The sequence below is a fragment of the Corella eumyota genome, chromosome 1 (genome assembly GCF_963082875.1).
Source record: "Corella eumyota chromosome 1, kaCorEumy4.1, whole genome shotgun sequence".
In the NCBI taxonomy this organism is placed as follows: domain Eukaryota; kingdom Metazoa; phylum Chordata; class Ascidiacea; order Phlebobranchia; family Corellidae; genus Corella; species Corella eumyota.
The window spans coordinates 16866456-16888220 of record NC_137490.1 but is presented as its reverse complement, the minus strand read 5'-3'; the positions used below and the strand labels follow the sequence as shown (position 1 = coordinate 16888220).

General features: G+C 25.4%; 1 protein-coding gene across 1 annotated transcript; it reads right to left on the bottom strand.

Annotated features, from left to right (window-relative positions):
- Positions 1-15483: 15483 nt before the first annotated feature.
- On the bottom strand, positions 15484-21434 carry LOC145748224 (solute carrier organic anion transporter family member 4A1-like). The gene is made up of 13 exons (XM_082564946.1): positions 21208-21434; positions 19901-20032; positions 19399-19665; positions 18665-18780; positions 18418-18508; positions 18150-18264; positions 17835-17935; positions 17582-17754; positions 17313-17474; positions 17029-17198; positions 16715-16936; positions 16423-16593; positions 15484-16195 (listed from the first exon to the last, which is right to left on the bottom strand). Exons 1-13 carry the CDS (start codon positions 21327-21329, stop codon positions 15956-15958), a joined length of 2082 nt encoding a protein of 693 aa, XP_082421072.1. The 5' UTR covers positions 21330-21434; the 3' UTR covers positions 15484-15955.
- Positions 21435-21765: the final 331 nt, after the last annotated feature.

Genomic DNA, 21765 nt, shown 5'->3' with positions numbered 1-21765 from the left:
CATTCAAGATAAAACATTTCGCCAAAATTTTTAGTAAAACAAAAGTTTGAGGTAATTTTTATTTTGGGTTTAATTAGGTCACGTGATATTTTTGGCCAATGATATTGCATACAAATTTTTTGAAAAAAAATAAAAAATTTTAAATCGAAAAATAATTGTTGTGTTAGAACCGCACAGGTCCAATTACCGTGTTTACAAAATATTTTTCAAAAATATTAATATTCATAAAAGTTATGAAACTTTTATTAAAAATTTATGAAATCTTAAAACCTAAAATTTTGTATTTTATTAGACGCGCATTGGCCTAACTAACATTCAAGATAAAACATTTCGCCAAAATTTTTAGTAAAACAAAAGTTTGAGGTAATTTTTATTTTGGGTTTAATTAGGTCACGTGATATTTTTGGCCAATGATATTGCATACAAATTTTTTGAAAAAAAATAAAAAATTTTAAATCGAAAAATAATTGTTGTGTTAGAACCGCACAGGTCCAATTACTGTGTTTACAAAATATTTTTCGAAAATATTAATATTCATAAAAGTTATGAAACTTTTATTAAAAATTTATGAAATCTCAAAACCTAAAATTTTGTATTTTATTAGACGCGCATTGGCCTAACTAACATTCAAGATAAAACATTTTGCGAAAATTTTCAGTAAAACAAAAGTTTGAGGTAAGTTTTATTTCGGGTTTAATTAGGTCACGTGATATTTTTGGCCAATGATATTGCATACAAATTTTTTGAAAAAAAATAAAAAATTTTAAATCGAAAAATAATTGTTGTGTTAGAACCGCACAGGTCCAATTACCGTGTTTACAAAATATTTTTCAAAAATATTAATATTCATAAAAGTTATGAAACTTTTATTAAAAATTTATGAAATCTTAAAACCTAAAATTTTGTATTTTATTAGACGCGCATTGGCCTAACTAACATTCAAGATAAAACATTTCGCCAAAATTTTTAGTAAAACAAAAGTTTGAGGTAATTTTTATTTTGGGTTTAATTAGGTCACGTGATATTTTTGGCCAATGATATTGCATACAAATTTTTTGAAAAAAAATAAAAAATTTTAAATCGAAAAATAATTGTTGTGTTAGAACCGCACAGGTCCAATTACCGTGTTTACAAAATATTTTTCAAAAATATTAATATTCATAAAAGTTATGAAACTTTTATTAAAAATTTATGAAATCTTAAAACCTAAAATTTTGTATTTTATTAGACGCGCATTGGCCTAACTAACATTCAAGATAAAACATTTCGCCAAAATTTTTAGTAAAACAAAAGTTTGAGGTAATTTTTATTTTGGGTTTAATTAGGTCACGTGATATTTTTGGCCAATGATATTGCATACAAATTTTTTGAAAAAAAATAAAAAATTTTAAATCGAAAAATAATTGTTGTGTTAGAACCGCACAGGTCCAATTACTGTGTTTACAAAATATTTTTCGAAAATATTAATATTCATAAAAGTTATGAAACTTTTATTAAAAATTTATGAAATCTCAAAACCTAAAATTTTGTATTTTATTAGACGCGCATTGGCCTAACTAACATTCAAGATAAAACATTTCGCGAAAATTTTCAGTAAAACAAAAGTTTGAGGTAATTTTTATTTTGGGTTTAATTAGGTCACGTGATATTTTTGGCCAATGATATTGCATACAAATTTTTTGAAAAAAAATAAAAAATTTTAAATCGAAAAATAATTGTTGTGTTAGAACCGCACAGGTCCAACTACCGTGTTTACAAAATATTTTTCGAAAATATTAATATTCATAAAAGTTATGAAACTTTTATTAAAAATTTATGAAATCTCAAAACCTAAAATTTTGTATTTTATTAGATGCGCATTGGCCTAACTAACATTCAAGATGAAACATTTCGCAAAAATTTTCAGTAAAACAAAAGTTTGAGGTAATTTTTATTTTGGGTTTAATTAGGTCACGTGATATTTTTGGCCAATGATATTGCATACAAATTTTTTGAAAAAGAATAAAAAATTTTAAATCGAAAAATAATTGTTGTGTTAAAACCGCACAGGTCCAATTACCGTGTTTACAAAATATTTTTCAAAAATATTAATATTCATAAAAGTTATGAAACTTTTATTAAAAATTTATGAAATCTCAAAACCTAAAATTTTGTATTTTATTAGACGCGCATTGGCCTAACTAACATTCAAGATAAAACATTTCGCAAAAATTTTCAGTAAAACAAAAGTTTGAGGTAATTTTTATTTTGGGTTTAATTAGGTCACGTGATATATTTGGCCAATGATATTGCATACAAATTTTTTTTTTAAAAATAAAAAATTTTAAATCGAAAAATAATTGTTGTGTTAGAACCGCACAGGTCCAATTACCGTGTTTACAAAATATTTTTCGAAAATATTAATATTCATAAAAGTTATGAAACTTTTATTAAAAATTTTTGAAATCACAAAACCTAAAATTTTGTATTTTATTAGACGCGCATTGGCCTACCTAACATTCAAGATAAAACATTTCGCGAAAATTTTTAGTAAAACAAAAGTTTGAGGTAATTTTTATTTTGGGTTTAATTAGGTCACGTGATATTTTTGGCCAATGATATTGCATACAAATTTTTTGAAAAAAAATAAAAAATCTTAAATGGAAAAATAATTGTTGTGTTAGAACCGCACAGGTCCAATTACCGTGTTTACAAAATATTTTTCGAAAATATTAATATTCATAAAAGTTATGAAACTTTTATTAAAAATTTATGAAATCTCAAAACCTAAAATTTTGTATTTTATTAGACGCGCATTGGCCTAACTAACATTTAAGATAAAACATTTCGCCAAAATTTTCAGTAAAACAAAAGTTTGAGGTAATTTTTATTTTGGGTTTAATTAGGTCACGTGATATTTTTGGCCAATGATATTGCATACAAATTTTTTGAAAAAAAATAAAAAATTTTAAATCGAAAAATAATTGTTGTGTTAGAACCGCACAGGTCCAATTACTGTGTTTACAAAATATTTTTCGAAAATATTAATATTCATAAAAGTTATGAAACTTTTATTAAAAATTTATGAAATCTCAAAACCTAAAATTTTGTATTTTATTAGACGCGCATTGGCCTAACTAACATTCAAGATAAAACATTTTGCGAAAATTTTCAGTAAAACAAAAGTTTGAGGTAAGTTTTATTTCGGGTTTAATTAGGTCACGTGATATTTTTGGCCAATGATATTGCATACAAATTTTTTGAAAAAAAATAAAAAATTTTAAATCGAAAAATAATTGTTGTGTTAGAACCGCACAGGTCCAATTACCGTGTTTACAAAATATTTTTCAAAAATATTAATATTCATAAAAGTTATGAAACTTTTATTAAAAATTTATGAAATCTTAAAACCTAAAATTTTGTATTTTATTAGACGCGCATTGGCCTAACTAACATTCAAGATAAAACATTTCGCCAAAATTTTTAGTAAAACAAAAGTTTGAGGTAATTTTTATTTTGGGTTTAATTAGGTCACGTGATATTTTTGGCCAATGATATTGCATACAAATTTTTTGAAAAAAAATAAAAAATTTTAAATCGAAAAATAATTGTTGTGTTAGAACCGCACAGGTCCAATTACCGTGTTTACAAAATATTTTTCAAAAATATTAATATTCATAAAAGTTATGAAACTTTTATTAAAAATTTATGAAATCTTAAAACCTAAAATTTTGTATTTTATTAGACGCGCATTGGCCTAACTAACATTCAAGATAAAACATTTCGCCAAAATTTTTAGTAAAACAAAAGTTTGAGGTAATTTTTATTTTGGGTTTAATTAGGTCACGTGATATTTTTGGCCAATGATATTGCATACAAATTTTTTGAAAAAAAATAAAAAATTTTAAATCGAAAAATAATTGTTGTGTTAGAACCGCACAGGTCCAATTACTGTGTTTACAAAATATTTTTCGAAAATATTAATATTCATAAAAGTTATGAAACTTTTATTAAAAATTTATGAAATCTCAAAACCTAAAATTTTGTATTTTATTAGACGCGCATTGGCCTAACTAACATTCAAGATAAAACATTTTGCGAAAATTTTCAGTAAAACAAAAGTTTGAGGTAAGTTTTATTTCGGGTTTAATTAGGTCACGTGATATTTTTGGCCAATGATATTGCATACAAATTTTTTGAAAAAAAATAAAAAATTTTAAATCGAAAAATAATTGTTGTGTTAGAACCGCACAGGTCCAATTACCGTGTTTACAAAATATTTTTCAAAAATATTAATATTCATAAAAGTTATGAAACTTTTATTAAAAATTTATGAAATCTTAAAACCTAAAATTTTGTATTTTATTAGACGCGCATTGGCCTAACTAACATTCAAGATAAAACATTTCGCCAAAATTTTTAGTAAAACAAAAGTTTGAGGTAATTTTTATTTTGGGTTTAATTAGGTCACGTGATATTTTTGGCCAATGATATTGCATACAAATTTTTTGAAAAAAAATAAAAAATTTTAAATCGAAAAATAATTGTTGTGTTAGAACCGCACAGGTCCAATTACCGTGTTTACAAAATATTTTTCAAAAATATTAATATTCATAAAAGTTATGAAACTTTTATTAAAAATTTATGAAATCTTAAAACCTAAAATTTTGTATTTTATTAGACGCGCATTGGCCTAACTAACATTCAAGATAAAACATTTCGCCAAAATTTTTAGTAAAACAAAAGTTTGAGGTAATTTTTATTTTGGGTTTAATTAGGTCACGTGATATTTTTGGCCAATGATATTGCATACAAATTTTTTGAAAAAAAATAAAAAATTTTAAATCGAAAAATAATTGTTGTGTTAGAACCGCACAGGTCCAATTACTGTGTTTACAAAATATTTTTCGAAAATATTAATATTCATAAAAGTTATGAAACTTTTATTAAAAATTTATGAAATCTCAAAACCTAAAATTTTGTATTTTATTAGACGCGCATTGGCCTAACTAACATTCAAGATAAAACATTTTGCGAAAATTTTCAGTAAAACAAAAGTTTGAGGTAAGTTTTATTTCGGGTTTAATTAGGTCACGTGATATTTTTGGCCAATGATATTGCATACAAATTTTTTGAAAAAAAATAAAAAATTTTAAATCGAAAAATAATTGTTGTGTTAGAACCGCACAGGTCCAATTACCGTGTTTACAAAATATTTTTCAAAAATATTAATATTCATAAAAGTTATGAAACTTTTATTAAAAATTTATGAAATCTTAAAACCTAAAATTTTGTATTTTATTAGACGCGCATTGGCCTAACTAACATTCAAGATAAAACATTTCGCCAAAATTTTTAGTAAAACAAAAGTTTGAGGTAATTTTTATTTTGGGTTTAATTAGGTCACGTGATATTTTTGGCCAATGATATTGCATACAAATTTTTTGAAAAAAAATAAAAAATTTTAAATCGAAAAATAATTGTTGTGTTAGAACCGCACAGGTCCAATTACCGTGTTTACAAAATATTTTTCAAAAATATTAATATTCATAAAAGTTATGAAACTTTTATTAAAAATTTATGAAATCTTAAAACCTAAAATTTTGTATTTTATTAGACGCGCATTGGCCTAACTAACATTCAAGATAAAACATTTCGCCAAAATTTTTAGTAAAACAAAAGTTTGAGGTAATTTTTATTTTGGGTTTAATTAGGTCACGTGATATTTTTGGCCAATGATATTGCATACAAATTTTTTGAAAAAAAATAAAAAATTTTAAATCGAAAAATAATTGTTGTGTTAGAACCGCACAGGTCCAATTACTGTGTTTACAAAATATTTTTCGAAAATATTAATATTCATAAAAGTTATGAAACTTTTATTAAAAATTTATGAAATCTCAAAACCTAAAATTTTGTATTTTATTAGACGCGCATTGGCCTAACTAACATTCAAGATAAAACATTTCGCGAAAATTTTCAGTAAAACAAAAGTTTGAGGTAATTTTTATTTTGGGTTTAATTAGGTCACGTGATATTTTTGGCCAATGATATTGCATACAAATTTTTTGAAAAAAAATAAAAAATTTTAAATCGAAAAATAATTGTTGTGTTAGAACCGCACAGGTCCAATTACCGTGTTTACAAAATATTTTTCAAAAATATTAATATTCATAAAAGTTATGAAACTTTTATTAAAAATTTATGAAATCTTAAAACCTAAAATTTTGTATTTTATTAGACGCGCATTGGCCTAACTAACATTCAAGATAAAACATTTCGCCAAAATTTTTAGTAAAACAAAAGTTTGAGGTAATTTTTATTTTGGGTTTAATTAGGTCACGTGATATTTTTGGCCAATGATATTGCATACAAATTTTTTGAAAAAAAATAAAAAATTTTAAATCGAAAAATAATTGTTGTGTTAGAACCGCACAGGTCCAATTACTGTGTTTACAAAATATTTTTCGAAAATATTAATATTCATAAAAGTTATGAAACTTTTATTAAAAATTTATGAAATCTCAAAACCTAAAATTTTGTATTTTATTAGACGCGCATTGGCCTAACTAACATTCAAGATAAAACATTTTGCGAAAATTTTCAGTAAAACAAAAGTTTGAGGTAAGTTTTATTTCGGGTTTAATTAGGTCACGTGATATTTTTGGCCAATGATATTGCATACAAATTTTTTGAAAAAAAATAAAAAATTTTAAATCGAAAAATAATTGTTGTGTTAGAACCGCACAGGTCCAATTACCGTGTTTACAAAATATTTTTCAAAAATATTAATATTCATAAAAGTTATGAAACTTTTATTAAAAATTTATGAAATCTTAAAACCTAAAATTTTGTATTTTATTAGACGCGCATTGGCCTAACTAACATTCAAGATAAAACATTTCGCCAAAATTTTTAGTAAAACAAAAGTTTGAGGTAATTTTTATTTTGGGTTTAATTAGGTCACGTGATATTTTTGGCCAATGATATTGCATACAAATTTTTTGAAAAAAAATAAAAAATTTTAAATCGAAAAATAATTGTTGTGTTAGAACCGCACAGGTCCAATTACCGTGTTTACAAAATATTTTTCAAAAATATTAATATTCATAAAAGTTATGAAACTTTTATTAAAAATTTATGAAATCTTAAAACCTAAAATTTTGTATTTTATTAGACGCGCATTGGCCTAACTAACATTCAAGATAAAACATTTCGCCAAAATTTTTAGTAAAACAAAAGTTTGAGGTAATTTTTATTTTGGGTTTAATTAGGTCACGTGATATTTTTGGCCAATGATATTGCATACAAATTTTTTGAAAAAAAATAAAAAATTTTAAATCGAAAAATAATTGTTGTGTTAGAACCGCACAGGTCCAATTACTGTGTTTACAAAATATTTTTCGAAAATATTAATATTCATAAAAGTTATGAAACTTTTATTAAAAATTTATGAAATCTCAAAACCTAAAATTTTGTATTTTATTAGACGCGCATTGGCCTAACTAACATTCAAGATAAAACATTTCGCGAAAATTTTCAGTAAAACAAAAGTTTGAGGTAATTTTTATTTTGGGTTTAATTAGGTCACGTGATATTTTTGGCCAATGATATTGCATACAAATTTTTTGAAAAAAAATAAAAAATTTTAAATCGAAAAATAATTGTTGTGTTAGAACCGCACAGGTCCAACTACCGTGTTTACAAAATATTTTTCGAAAATATTAATATTCATAAAAGTTATGAAACTTTTATTAAAAATTTATGAAATCTCAAAACCTAAAATTTTGTATTTTATTAGATGCGCATTGGCCTAACTAACATTCAAGATGAAACATTTCGCAAAAATTTTCAGTAAAACAAAAGTTTGAGGTAATTTTTATTTTGGGTTTAATTAGGTCACGTGATATTTTTGGCCAATGATATTGCATACAAATTTTTTGAAAAAGAATAAAAAATTTTAAATCGAAAAATAATTGTTGTGTTAAAACCGCACAGGTCCAATTACCGTGTTTACAAAATATTTTTCAAAAATATTAATATTCATAAAAGTTATGAAACTTTTATTAAAAATTTATGAAATCTCAAAACCTAAAATTTTGTATTTTATTAGACGCGCATTGGCCTAACTAACATTCAAGATAAAACATTTCGCAAAAATTTTCAGTAAAACAAAAGTTTGAGGTAATTTTTATTTTGGGTTTAATTAGGTCACGTGATATATTTGGCCAATGATATTGCATACAAATTTTTTTTTTAAAAATAAAAAATTTTAAATCGAAAAATAATTGTTGTGTTAGAACCGCACAGGTCCAATTACCGTGTTTACAAAATATTTTTCGAAAATATTAATATTCATAAAAGTTATGAAACTTTTATTAAAAATTTTTGAAATCACAAAACCTAAAATTTTGTATTTTATTAGACGCGCATTGGCCTACCTAACATTCAAGATAAAACATTTCGCGAAAATTTTTAGTAAAACAAAAGTTTGAGGTAATTTTTATTTTGGGTTTAATTAGGTCACGTGATATTTTTGGCCAATGATATTGCATACAAATTTTTTGAAAAAAAATAAAAAATCTTAAATGGAAAAATAATTGTTGTGTTAGAACCGCACAGGTCCAATTACCGTGTTTACAAAATATTTTTCGAAAATATTAATATTCATAAAAGTTATGAAACTTTTATTAAAAATTTATGAAATCTCAAAACCTAAAATTTTGTATTTTATTAGACGCGCATTGGCCTAACTAACATTTAAGATAAAACATTTCGCCAAAATTTTCAGTAAAACAAAAGTTTGAGGTAATTTTTATTTTGGGTTTAATTAGATCACGTGATATTTTTGGCCAATGATATTGCATACAAATTTTTTGAAAAAAAATAAAAAATTTTAAATCGAAAAATAATTGTTGTGTTAGAACCGCACAGGTCCAATTACTGTGTTTACAAAATATTTTTCGAAAATATTAATATTCATAAAAGTTATGAAACTTTTATTAAAAATTTATGAAATCTCAAAACCTAAAATTTTGTATTTTATTAGACGCGCATTGGCCTAACTAACATTCAAGATAAAACATTTTGCGAAAATTTTCAGTAAAACAAAAGTTTGAGGTAAGTTTTATTTCGGGTTTAATTAGGTCACGTGATATTTTTGGCCAATGATATTGCATACAAATTTTTTGAAAAAAAATAAAAAATTTTAAATCGAAAAATAATTGTTGTGTTAGAACCGCACAGGTCCAATTACCGTGTTTACAAAATATTTTTCAAAAATATTAATATTCATAAAAGTTATGAAACTTTTATTAAAAATTTATGAAATCTTAAAACCTAAAATTTTGTATTTTATTAGACGCGCATTGGCCTAACTAACATTCAAGATAAAACATTTCGCCAAAATTTTTAGTAAAACAAAAGTTTGAGGTAATTTTTATTTTGGGTTTAATTAGGTCACGTGATATTTTTGGCCAATGATATTGCATACAAATTTTTTGAAAAAAAATAAAAAATTTTAAATCGAAAAATAATTGTTGTGTTAGAACCGCACAGGTCCAATTACCGTGTTTACAAAATATTTTTCAAAAATATTAATATTCATAAAAGTTATGAAACTTTTATTAAAAATTTATGAAATCTTAAAACCTAAAATTTTGTATTTTATTAGACGCGCATTGGCCTAACTAACATTCAAGATAAAACATTTCGCCAAAATTTTTAGTAAAACAAAAGTTTGAGGTAATTTTTATTTTGGGTTTAATTAGGTCACGTGATATTTTTGGCCAATGATATTGCATACAAATTTTTTGAAAAAAAATAAAAAATTTTAAATCGAAAAATAATTGTTGTGTTAGAACCGCACAGGTCCAATTACTGTGTTTACAAAATATTTTTCGAAAATATTAATATTCATAAAAGTTATGAAACTTTTATTAAAAATTTATGAAATCTCAAAACCTAAAATTTTGTATTTTATTAGACGCGCATTGGCCTAACTAACATTCAAGATAAAACATTTTGCGAAAATTTTCAGTAAAACAAAAGTTTGAGGTAAGTTTTATTTCGGGTTTAATTAGGTCACGTGATATTTTTGGCCAATGATATTGCATACAAATTTTTTGAAAAAAAATAAAAAATTTTAAATCGAAAAATAATTGTTGTGTTAGAACCGCACAGGTCCAATTACCGTGTTTACAAAATATTTTTCAAAAATATTAATATTCATAAAAGTTATGAAACTTTTATTAAAAATTTATGAAATCTTAAAACCTAAAATTTTGTATTTTATTAGACGCGCATTGGCCTAACTAACATTCAAGATAAAACATTTCGCCAAAATTTTTAGTAAAACAAAAGTTTGAGGTAATTTTTATTTTGGGTTTAATTAGGTCACGTGATATTTTTGGCCAATGATATTGCATACAAATTTTTTGAAAAAAAATAAAAAATTTTAAATCGAAAAATAATTGTTGTGTTAGAACCGCACAGGTCCAATTACCGTGTTTACAAAATATTTTTCAAAAATATTAATATTCATAAAAGTTATGAAACTTTTATTAAAAATTTATGAAATCTTAAAACCTAAAATTTTGTATTTTATTAGACGCGCATTGGCCTAACTAACATTCAAGATAAAACATTTCGCCAAAATTTTTAGTAAAACAAAAGTTTGAGGTAATTTTTATTTTGGGTTTAATTAGGTCACGTGATATTTTTGGCCAATGATATTGCATACAAATTTTTTGAAAAAAAATAAAAAATTTTAAATCGAAAAATAATTGTTGTGTTAGAACCGCACAGGTCCAATTACTGTGTTTACAAAATATTTTTCGAAAATATTAATATTCATAAAAGTTATGAAACTTTTATTAAAAATTTATGAAATCTCAAAACCTAAAATTTTGTATTTTATTAGACGCGCATTGGCCTAACTAACATTCAAGATAAAACATTTCGCGAAAATTTTCAGTAAAACAAAAGTTTGAGGTAATTTTTATTTTGGGTTTAATTAGGTCACGTGATATTTTTGGCCAATGATATTGCATACAAATTTTTTGAAAAAAAATAAAAAATTTTAAATCGAAAAATAATTGTTGTGTTAGAACCGCACAGGTCCAACTACCGTGTTTACAAAATATTTTTCGAAAATATTAATATTCATAAAAGTTATGAAACTTTTATTAAAAATTTATGAAATCTCAAAACCTAAAATTTTGTATTTTATTAGATGCGCATTGGCCTAACTAACATTCAAGATGAAACATTTCGCAAAAATTTTCAGTAAAACAAAAGTTTGAGGTAATTTTTATTTTGGGTTTAATTAGGTCACGTGATATTTTTGGCCAATGATATTGCATACAAATTTTTTGAAAAAGAATAAAAAATTTTAAATTGAAAAATAATTGTTGTGTTAAAACCGCACAGGTCCAATTACCGTGTTTACAAAATATTTTTCAAAAATATTAATATTCATAAAAGTTATGAAACTTTTATTAAAAATTTATGAAATCTCAAAACCTAAAATTTTGTATTTTATTAGACGCGCATTGGCCTAACTAACATTCAAGATAAAACATTTCGCAAAAATTTTCAGTAAAACAAAAGTTTGAGGTAATTTTTATTTTGGGTTTAATTAGGTCACGTGATATATTTGGCCAATGATAGATATTGCATACAAATTTTTTTTTTAAAAATAAAAAATTTTAAATCGAAAAATAATTGTTGTGTTAGAACCGCACAGGTCCAATTACCGTGTTTACAAAATATTTTTCGAAAATATTAATATTCATAAAAGTTATGAAACTTTTATTAAAAATTTTTGAAATCACAAAACCTAAAATTTTGTATTTTATTAGACGCGCATTGGCCTACCTAACATTCAAGATAAAACATTTCGCGAAAATTTTTAGTAAAACAAAAGTTTGAGGTAATTTTTATTTTGGGTTTAATTAGGTCACGTGATATTTTTGGCCAATGATATTGCATACAAATTTTTTGAAAAAAAATAAAAAATCTTAAATGGAAAAATAATTGTTGTGTTAGAACCGCACAGGTCCAATTACCGTGTTTACAAAATATTTTTCGAAAATATTAATATTCATAAAAGTTATGAAACTTTTATTAAAAATTTATGAAATCTCAAAACCTAAAATTTTGTATTTTATTAGACGCGCATTGGCCTAACTAACATTTAAGATAAAACATTTCGCCAAAATTTTCAGTAAAACAAAAGTTTGAGGTAATTTTTATTTTGGGTTTAATTAGGTCACGTGATATTTTTGGCCAATGATATTGCATACAAATTTTTTGAAAAAAATAAAAAATTTTAAATCGAAAAATAATTGTTGTGTTAGAACCGCACAGGTCCAATTACCGTGTTTACAAAATATTTTTTGAAAATATTAATATTCATAAAAGTTATGAAACTTTTATTAAAAATTTATGAAATCTCAAAACCTAAAATTTTGTATTTTATTAGGCGCGCATTGGCCTAACTAACATTCAAGATAAAACATTTCTCGAAAATTTTCAGTAAAACAAAAGTTTGAGGTAATTTTTATTTTGGTTTTCATTAGGTCACGTGATATTTTTGGCCAAAGATTTTGCATACAAATTTTTTGAAAAAAAATAAAAAATTTTAAATCGAAAAATAATTGTTGTGTTAGAACCGCACAGGTCCAATTACCGTGTTTACAAAATATTTTTCAAAAATATTAATATTCATAAAAGTTATGAAACTTTTATTAAAAATTTATGAAATCTCAAAACCTAAAATTTTGTATTTTATTAGGCGCGCATTGGCCTAACTAACATTCAAGATAAAACATTTCTCGAAAATTTTCAGTAAAACAAAAGTTTGAGGTAATTTTTATTTTGGTTTTCATTAGGTCACGTGATATTTTTGGCCAATGATTTTGCACACAAATTTTTTGAAAAAAAATAAAAAATTTTAAATCGAAAAATAATTGTTGTGTTAGAACCGCACAGGTCCAATTACCGTGTTTACAAAATATTTTTCAAAAATATTAATATTCATAAAAGTTATGAAACTTTTATTAAAAATTTATGAAATCTCAAAACCTAAAATTTTGTATTTTATTAGACGCGCATTGGCCTAACTAACATTTAAGATAAAACATTTCGCCAAAATTTTCAGTAAAACAAAAGTTTGAGGTAATTTTTATTTTGGGTTTAATTAGGTCACGTGATATTTTTGGCCAATGATATTGCATACAAATTTTTTGAAAAAAATAAAAAATTTTAAATCGAAAAATAATTGTTGTGTTAGAACCGCACAGGTCCAATTACCGTGTTTACAAAATATTTTTTGAAAATATTAATATTCATAAAAGTTATGAAACTTTTATTAAAAATTTATGAAATCTCAAAACCTAAAATTTTGTATTTTATTAGGCGCGCATTGGCCTAACTAACATTCAAGATAAAACATTTCTCGAAAATTTTCAGTAAAACAAAAGTTTGAGGTAATTTTTATTTTGGTTTTCATTAGGTCACGTGATATTTTTGGCCAAAGATTTTGCATACAAATTTTTTGAAAAAAAATAAAAAATTTTAAATCGAAAAATAATTGTTGTGTTAGAACCGCACAGGTCCAATTACCGTGTTTACAAAATATTTTTCAAAAATATTAATATTCATAAAAGTTATGAAACTTTTATTAAAAATTTATGAAATCTCAAAACCTAAAATTTTGTATTTTATTAGGCGCGCATTGGCCTAACTAACATTCAAGATAAAACATTTCTCGAAAATTTTCAGTAAAACAAAAGTTTGAGGTAATTTTTATTTTGGTTTTCATTAGGTCACGTGATATTTTTGGCCAATGATTTTGCACACAAATTTTTTGAAAAAAAATAAAAAATTTTAAATCGAAAAATAATTGTTGTGTTAGAACCGCACAGGTCCAATTACCGTGTTTACAAAATATTTTTCAAAAATATTAATATTCATAAAAGTTATGAAACTTTTATTAAAAATTTATGAAATCCTAAAACCTAAAATTTTGTATTTTATTAGACGCGCATTGGCCTAACTAACATTCAAGATAAAACATTTCGCGAAAATTTTCAGTAAAACAAAAGTTTGGGGTAATTTTTATTTTGGGTTTAATTAGGTCAAAAGATCGCGCGAACAATTCAATGTACGCGAACTAAAAAAATGTTTTTTTGTTCTTTTAATTATTTTCGAAAATTTCTTTATCTTGAGCATTAGTTATACCAAAACAGTTCTAAAAAAATTTAAAAATCAATGTCATAAATTTGTCATATCTCTCGGAAATATTAATGTTTGCTAAAAAAATTTTGCAAGCACGGCTGTTAGAACAGTGCGGTTTTATCAGTATAGTTATCTTTTGATTTAAAAAAAAAAAAAAATTTTAAAACTTTTTTACTAGTGTGCTAGGTCACGTGATCATATGACCGGCCCTATGTACGCAAAATACAAAAAATTGGTAAGTTTATTATTTTGAGGAGTCTAAGTTGGGAACCAAACCTCGGAACTCAGTACTGAGAGTTGTGGGCCTTTCGCACTGAGCTAACTGCCACGACCTTTCAATGATGCAAAATTGTATACATAGCTTAAGTAAGCACTTGTAATAATAAAAAAAACTAGATTTATTTGACAAATAAAATATGTTTCGAAAATATTTGATTATTTTAAACATAAATTTTTATAAATAAAAAAAGATATGCATAAACATTAACTAAGAATATTACAAACCTTTGATTTTTAATAAACAAACAAGCATTTATATATATAATACAAACAAAAACTAATATTTAACCCAGTTTTAAGTTGGTAGTTTTAGGATATAAAATATAGTAAATTTTAAATTTGTAAAATTGATTTTTTATTTTTATTAAATAAACAAGCATTTAAATATGATAAAAAAACAAAAATTATTTTTTTAATATGTTTTTTAACTACCTATATTATAAAATACATCATACAAAATTTTTAATGCTTAATATTGAACTTTAATTTTTAATGAACAAACAAGCATTTAAATATAACAAACGAATAAGTAAATTTATAGACTGCTCAAAAGTATATATTTTTCGCATATCGCGCATGTGCATATCGAACATTTTAACCAAATCGCGCATATTAACGTTATTGCGGATAGCGACCATAAACATTTTTAAGAAACCAAATAGAAACTACAAAACAGTGGTAGTAAGTTACGATTTATAAAGTTTCTGCTACCTAAACTATCATTTAACACTAATTCTTATTTTATTTAAAACATCTTTGCTCTCATTTTAGATTAATTCGAAAGAAATAAATTCTCGCTTTATGTTAAACTTTTAAAGCCAAATAAGACCATGTTAGCCAATTTTCTGCTTAATACAAACAAAAACATCTTCAATCCATTTCTTTAAATCTCTTTTTTTCTTAAAGCAAAGCTTTAAAAGCGATAATGCAGAGAGCTCAAAGCCTGTTTACTCTTTAACCACACTTGGCGCCGTGTTGTGCCATTACAACTTTTGTTCTTACGATTCAATGCGATAAGATTTAATTACATCACATGCAGATATATTTAATTTATAATTCACCTTAAAATAATAAATTTCACAGTGAAAATATATATTACAAACAACTTAGTATTACAGTTCAAATGTTGACATCCCAACATTAAAATTATACTTTTTGACCAATATAAAAATATTTATAATACATGAAAATCAGAAACAAAATATATGTTTTAAAAGTTCACTTAATCATGTCTTTAAACAGTAGAAAACGTTAAAAGTGCATAAAAATGTAAAAAAGATATGCTTTGATTAGGATTCTTAAATATTTTTTTGTACAGCAAATAAATTTTACAGCTTTTTTTTTATTCCTGCCTTTGGAACATTATTTTAAATAAAGGAACATTTAGAAAGGTATAATCTAATACTTTCAAAGTGTAAACTTTCTTGCTTTAGTTTTATTTGTGAGTGCCATTCGATCAATTCGAAATTGACTCAACTTCAAAAGTTTCATTATCAAAAAATCCACTTTCGTTTTGAATCTGTTGTGATAAAACCTCACCAGGCAAAACGTCTTTAATTTCAGTAAGTGGAATAGGTTTATTTGTTTTGTTACAAATTTCTTCAACTGAATCAGTGTCAGTGGATGTTTGAGATTCGTCTTTTGGTTTAGGTTTGTAATACATTGCCCCTGACCAGTAAATAACAGTATTGACGACCTAAAATTTTTTGTTAAAATTGTTAAAAAAAAGTATGGAAATTTCAAAAGTGTAAGTTTATTAAATAAATATTTTTTGCCTCTTTTTTGGATTAATCGATTATTAAGCATAAAATTGTTAATTTACTTTGAGTCTAAAGCCAAGTTAACTGCAAGGTAAGTACTACAAGAGTAAATTACGTCAAAGGCAAACTGCAGAATGTTTTTAACAGAGTAAAATTAACATACCTTGCAAACAATAAGGAATATAAAGATGAACTTAGAAAGATCGGCTGTGTTATAAGTAAGGCAGGATCCTCTTGTCCCACATTCTTGTGTCCACTGTGAACATGCTGAGTCGAATATTGCTCCCAGCACTAGAGGGCCAGGTATTGTTCCCAACAATCTGATTACCAGCCACTAAAAAGTTTAAATATCAATATTAGTATATCCCAATAAAAAAAATTAAAAAGCGTATTTTCAGGTAGATAAAAAAACAAACTTATCTTATAATTTTTTTTAATTATTTTATTTAATTTACCTGAAAACCTATAGCGAAGGATCTTTGGTTGAACCCAACTGTTCGTAATGTGACTTGCAAGGCAGGTGCTTCGTTTAAGAATGTAAAAGTTATAAGGACGAAAACAACGATCATGAATACTATGAGTAAGGTTCCACTGCCACAGTTTTCATCGACACACGAACCTTGGGTGGCAGTAGCTTGTGTTGCTGTCACACAACTACAATTTTTAAAATCGACACCCTAAAAAAGGAAAATGTCAAAAATTTTGACGTTTGTTTAAAGCCTAAATATATTTTATTAATGTCTTTTTAATTTTTTTTTTAAATAATTACCTCTTTTACAGAGCAACCAGCAAAGCAAGGAGAAAAATAAATAATATTGTCTGCACCGCAAACAGGATTGTAAATTTCCTGACTGCAATTGCAACCCAAGTTACATGGAGCAAAAAGGTTACCTGCTACAAGAGGTTGGCCCACATATGGTGTAGTTATACCAGCAAAACCTAACAAGAAGAACATATTAAAAATCAAAAAATTAAAAGTATATAAACTACGAGCCCATATCAAAAACGTTCTTTAAGGGCAAACCTAAAAAAATTCGGTTTATCATAACTTACTTGGTTCATTGCATGTAATTAGAAAGGCAGCAGAGCAAATGCCAGCTACAATAGGAGAGATATAAGTTATTCTTAACATCTGGGTCATGTTTAAGTCGAACTTTGTAATTAATCCACCTCCGATTAAAATACCACAAGTTCCTCCCAGTATGGCAAGCAAACCTTAAAAAGAAGCAGTGTTAAGTGTAATAATACTTAAAGTACCCTAAGTCAATACAAAGAAGCAAACAGCCTTTATTTTAGGTTGTTAACAAAAAATATTTAAATACCGAAATATATGCCAGATGTGTCAGCGTCCAGACTGAAGATGGTCTCAATGTATTTTGAACCGAAAGTAGCGAGGCCACCGATGAGTAATGAGTCGATACCGCCACCTATCGACACCAACATGAACGTCGGATTTCTTATTAGCACTTTTACGCACTTGGGAAAGTCTTTCCATCTAAGTTTTCAAAATTTAGAAAAAATTATTTTATATTAGTTTAAACTGATAATATAAAAAAATATTTAATTTAAGTTTACTTTTTTCCGAAATCTTTATCTTCAGCAGAATCAATAGCAAGTTGATCGTTGTACATTTCTTTTTCGCGATTTTCCCGATGTTTTTGAGATCCAGGAATAACCTTTGTTTATAAAAATATAACTTTTTTGTTAAAAAAAAGAACAACACAATATTTCGTCAAATGTCTTTACAGCTTTAACAAGAGTATCTACAATTTTTGAATGTTTATTTACCCACCTACAATGATCTAGAGTTTAAAATCATGTACGTTTTTTAAAAGGAAAATTTAAAAATATACGTATTCTACCAAAAAATACCGATAGTGAAATATTTACTTTTGGAAGCATGATAATAGGTACTGAGGCAAGTAATCCGAAAATTCCGAACAATAAGGCACCAATCCACCATGCCCCAACCCACTGTTCACTTGCCTTGTCCAAGTTCCCCACACTAACAAAAATAAATAATTAAAAATGTAATTTTTAAGGAGAGGTTAGTTAATTTAGTTGCAAAGTGCAAAAAATTAAATTGTTTTTTTTGGAAAATTTATTAGAGTGTGGATTTTAACTAATTTATATTTTTAATTAAGAGAGGTTTACGTACTCTGCATTAGGATAAGTGTAAATACCCAGAAAAGCTCCACCAACAACAAATCCAGCGCCTGGTCCTATCACTGAGAAGGCAACCATAATTCCTACAATCAAATAAAATATTAAAATTTTAATTAATATTTTATTTAAATGTACAACAAAAAAGCCATATCAAATGTCGATTTTGGATATGTAATTTCATGGTGAAATTTAAATAATTACCTTGAAAAGAAATAACAAAGAATATAAAGGAATCTCACCATTATACCATGATGAATATCTTTGTTTAACATTTTCGTCCAAGTAAGTTATTCCAAGTGAATAAAGAGGAGCAGCCCCCGCTCCTGATAACAACAAAGCCATGTAGAAAACAAATCTATGAAAATATAAATTTGGATTAGTAAAGTAATTAATTTGAATGAAATACACAAAGAATTTCGTTATACACATTCAAAATAATTTTGTTTAATTAGTCCAATACACACCTAAACTATTAAAATATTAAAGTTTTAATCAGGAACTATATGGTATTCAAAAAAAAAAGGTTTTTAATTTATTAAAAAAATAAAAAGTTTTTAGGTATAGGGTATAAGATGTTAATAAAACAAACACATTTTTGTATTTGTTTATATAATAAACATATTTTCCAGCGACAAAACTTAAAATAGTTGTTTTCTAAGTGAAATCTAATACATTCTAATCATTGGTTTGTAAAGTCCCTGTGTGTTTTTGCATAAATTTAGTTATTTAAACTTGTAATACCACGTAATGTAAATTATTGAACCCCCTAAGTTGTATTTAAAAATATCCGAAAAAAACTTCCAAAAACATTTTCCTGAAATGTTATGACGTACGAGTTTTGCCAAATATAGCGTTAATATTTGTTTTAGAATATCTGCTTACAAAAAAACAAAATTTTAAACATCTAAATTTGAAGATCTTAATAAAAAAAATAATTAATTTAAAAAATATGCATATAATAACTGCTTTTTACCTGTAATTTTGTAAACTGGTTATTTCGCAGGTATTCAACTCTGGATTTCCACAAGTGTTGTTTGTTTCCAAAAAAGTATATTCGGGGGCTGCAAAATGGGGTAGGGCAAAGATAATCCCTGCGACCCCAATAAAAAATGCGCCCCATCCAACCCATTGGGGCTTGTGGCCATAGGAACCACGATATGTGACAAACAAAATAGTGAGACAAGATGCAATGTCATAACAACTTGAGATAAGACCAGATTCAGTGCTGCTTAACTCAAATCTGTAGAACAAATATAAAAATTTACAAAACATAACTGGTTTCTATAGGTTTATTATGTTTGCCTCCATTGGTATGCAATCCTAATCCATAATTACTCAATAGAAGTCTATCCTTTTATCCAGGGATTATATAAATCTAAATTACACCTAAAGCTCAGTGTTAGCCTTTTATTTTAAAGATAGAAATTTTAAGATAAGATTTTAAAATTAAAAATCCCGTATAAAACTTTACTTACCTTTTTTCCAGAGTGCTTATTACAACATTAGTGTGCCCATTAACAATAAATCCTTGAATGAAAGCTGCGATTGATATGAAAACTAAAGCTCCTTTGGTAGTGGCTAGGCATTGGAAAGTGGGTGTCGGAACTCTATTTAAACATTACAGATTGTTTATTATTTTAAACTTGAATGACTAATAATTAAAATGTTTTTTGTATAAATTTTAAGTAAATGTTTTTATTGTTATTAATTTAACATTTACAAGTAATTTATATCTACCTACTTATACGTTTTAAAAACAAATTATCGTAATTTAATAAAAAAGGTTTGCTAATATCAAATAGCAAGTCATTGCATTTTTTATAAAATTTAATAATAAATCTAAAAATGTTTTAATATAAATAATTTTAGAAAATTGTAAATCGATTATAAGTATTTTCAACCGATCTTAAAATTTATTAATAATATTTTTAACAACAACTTTAGGACCACAAATCGAATTTTAAATGTTTTACTTTAACGATAAAATCAGAAAAAATTTTTTTGAAATATAAAGATTTTTTCGATAAAAGCTATTGATTTATGGAAGAACAACTCCGTTTAATTTGTTTTGATAAAATAGCACAACAAAACCTTACAAAATTATCAAAATATAGGATTTCGATTAAAATGGAAATTTATAAAACTGACGATAGTTAGGAATTTTATTTGTAAGTTTATGTACAGACGCATTTCCTTTTTGTTTCATTTATTTGCAATAAATTTTAATTAAATTTAAATTAAAAAAACGATTACGGTAAACATCAAATAAAGTATAGGCTTTAAACATGAGATACAACTGATTAAAAATGGGTATGCTAAAATTTAACAGAACAAAACATAACTTAGTAAAGCTATTGTTTCTTTAAATACCCATTTGATCGCGGCATGAGTGCTTTGTTATATCAAATTAAGTGTAATAATATTAGTCCCCATACCCAATTTCAGTCAATTCTATTGTTCTAATACAGAATTTTACAATTTTAAAACTTTAAAGCTATTGTTAAATTACCAGACATAAATCGAATACTTTACCATATTGTCCCACGTTTTACACAACTTCCATTTAAACAAAGGAAATCTTATATGACAACAAACTATGTTATTAAAATAGCACATAGCGCACTACACAACGAGGTCGACCTATGATTAAACCTATAACCTCAATAGTGCATTTGTTTTAAAGTTGGCCTTTAAGTATATGGTGTTTTTTTAACGCCCACAATACATTTATTTTAAATATATAATGAAAATATTGTAAAATATTCAATGATATTAAACCAACCTTTTTGATGTGTATTTTCCACAGCCAATTTGGCAACCGCAGGTTTCATCCAATGACGTGTCATCCCCGTTTAACGACGTTAAACTAGACGTGCTTAACTGAAATTCTTTGACGGCGCTCATTACAGTTTTCGAATTTAATTTAACATTAGAAAAAAGTAAAACATACACCTTTGTCAAATCAAAATTTTAAATGTAAATTTTGTACTTTCATTGTGGATAAATCAATTTTTAACACCTAATACACAAAATATATATACAAATGCTTTTTTTAAGGTAAAAAGATAAACATATTAAGTTAACGTTAATCTACTTTTCAAAAATGGAAAGCTATTTGGACTTATTTCTTAAAATTGTATTTGATTATTAAAATTAAAGTATCAGATAGACAGACTGGTATTTCAATTACGTTCCTTTCTGGTAACAAGATCGTAGCCATAACACTGATTAATAAAACACGGACTAAAGGTCAGTAGGTTATTATTGACACTTGTCTTTGACAACATTTTTTACGCCTGGTTGCTGTTTACGCATGGCAAGTTCCTGGTCTTCAAATTGT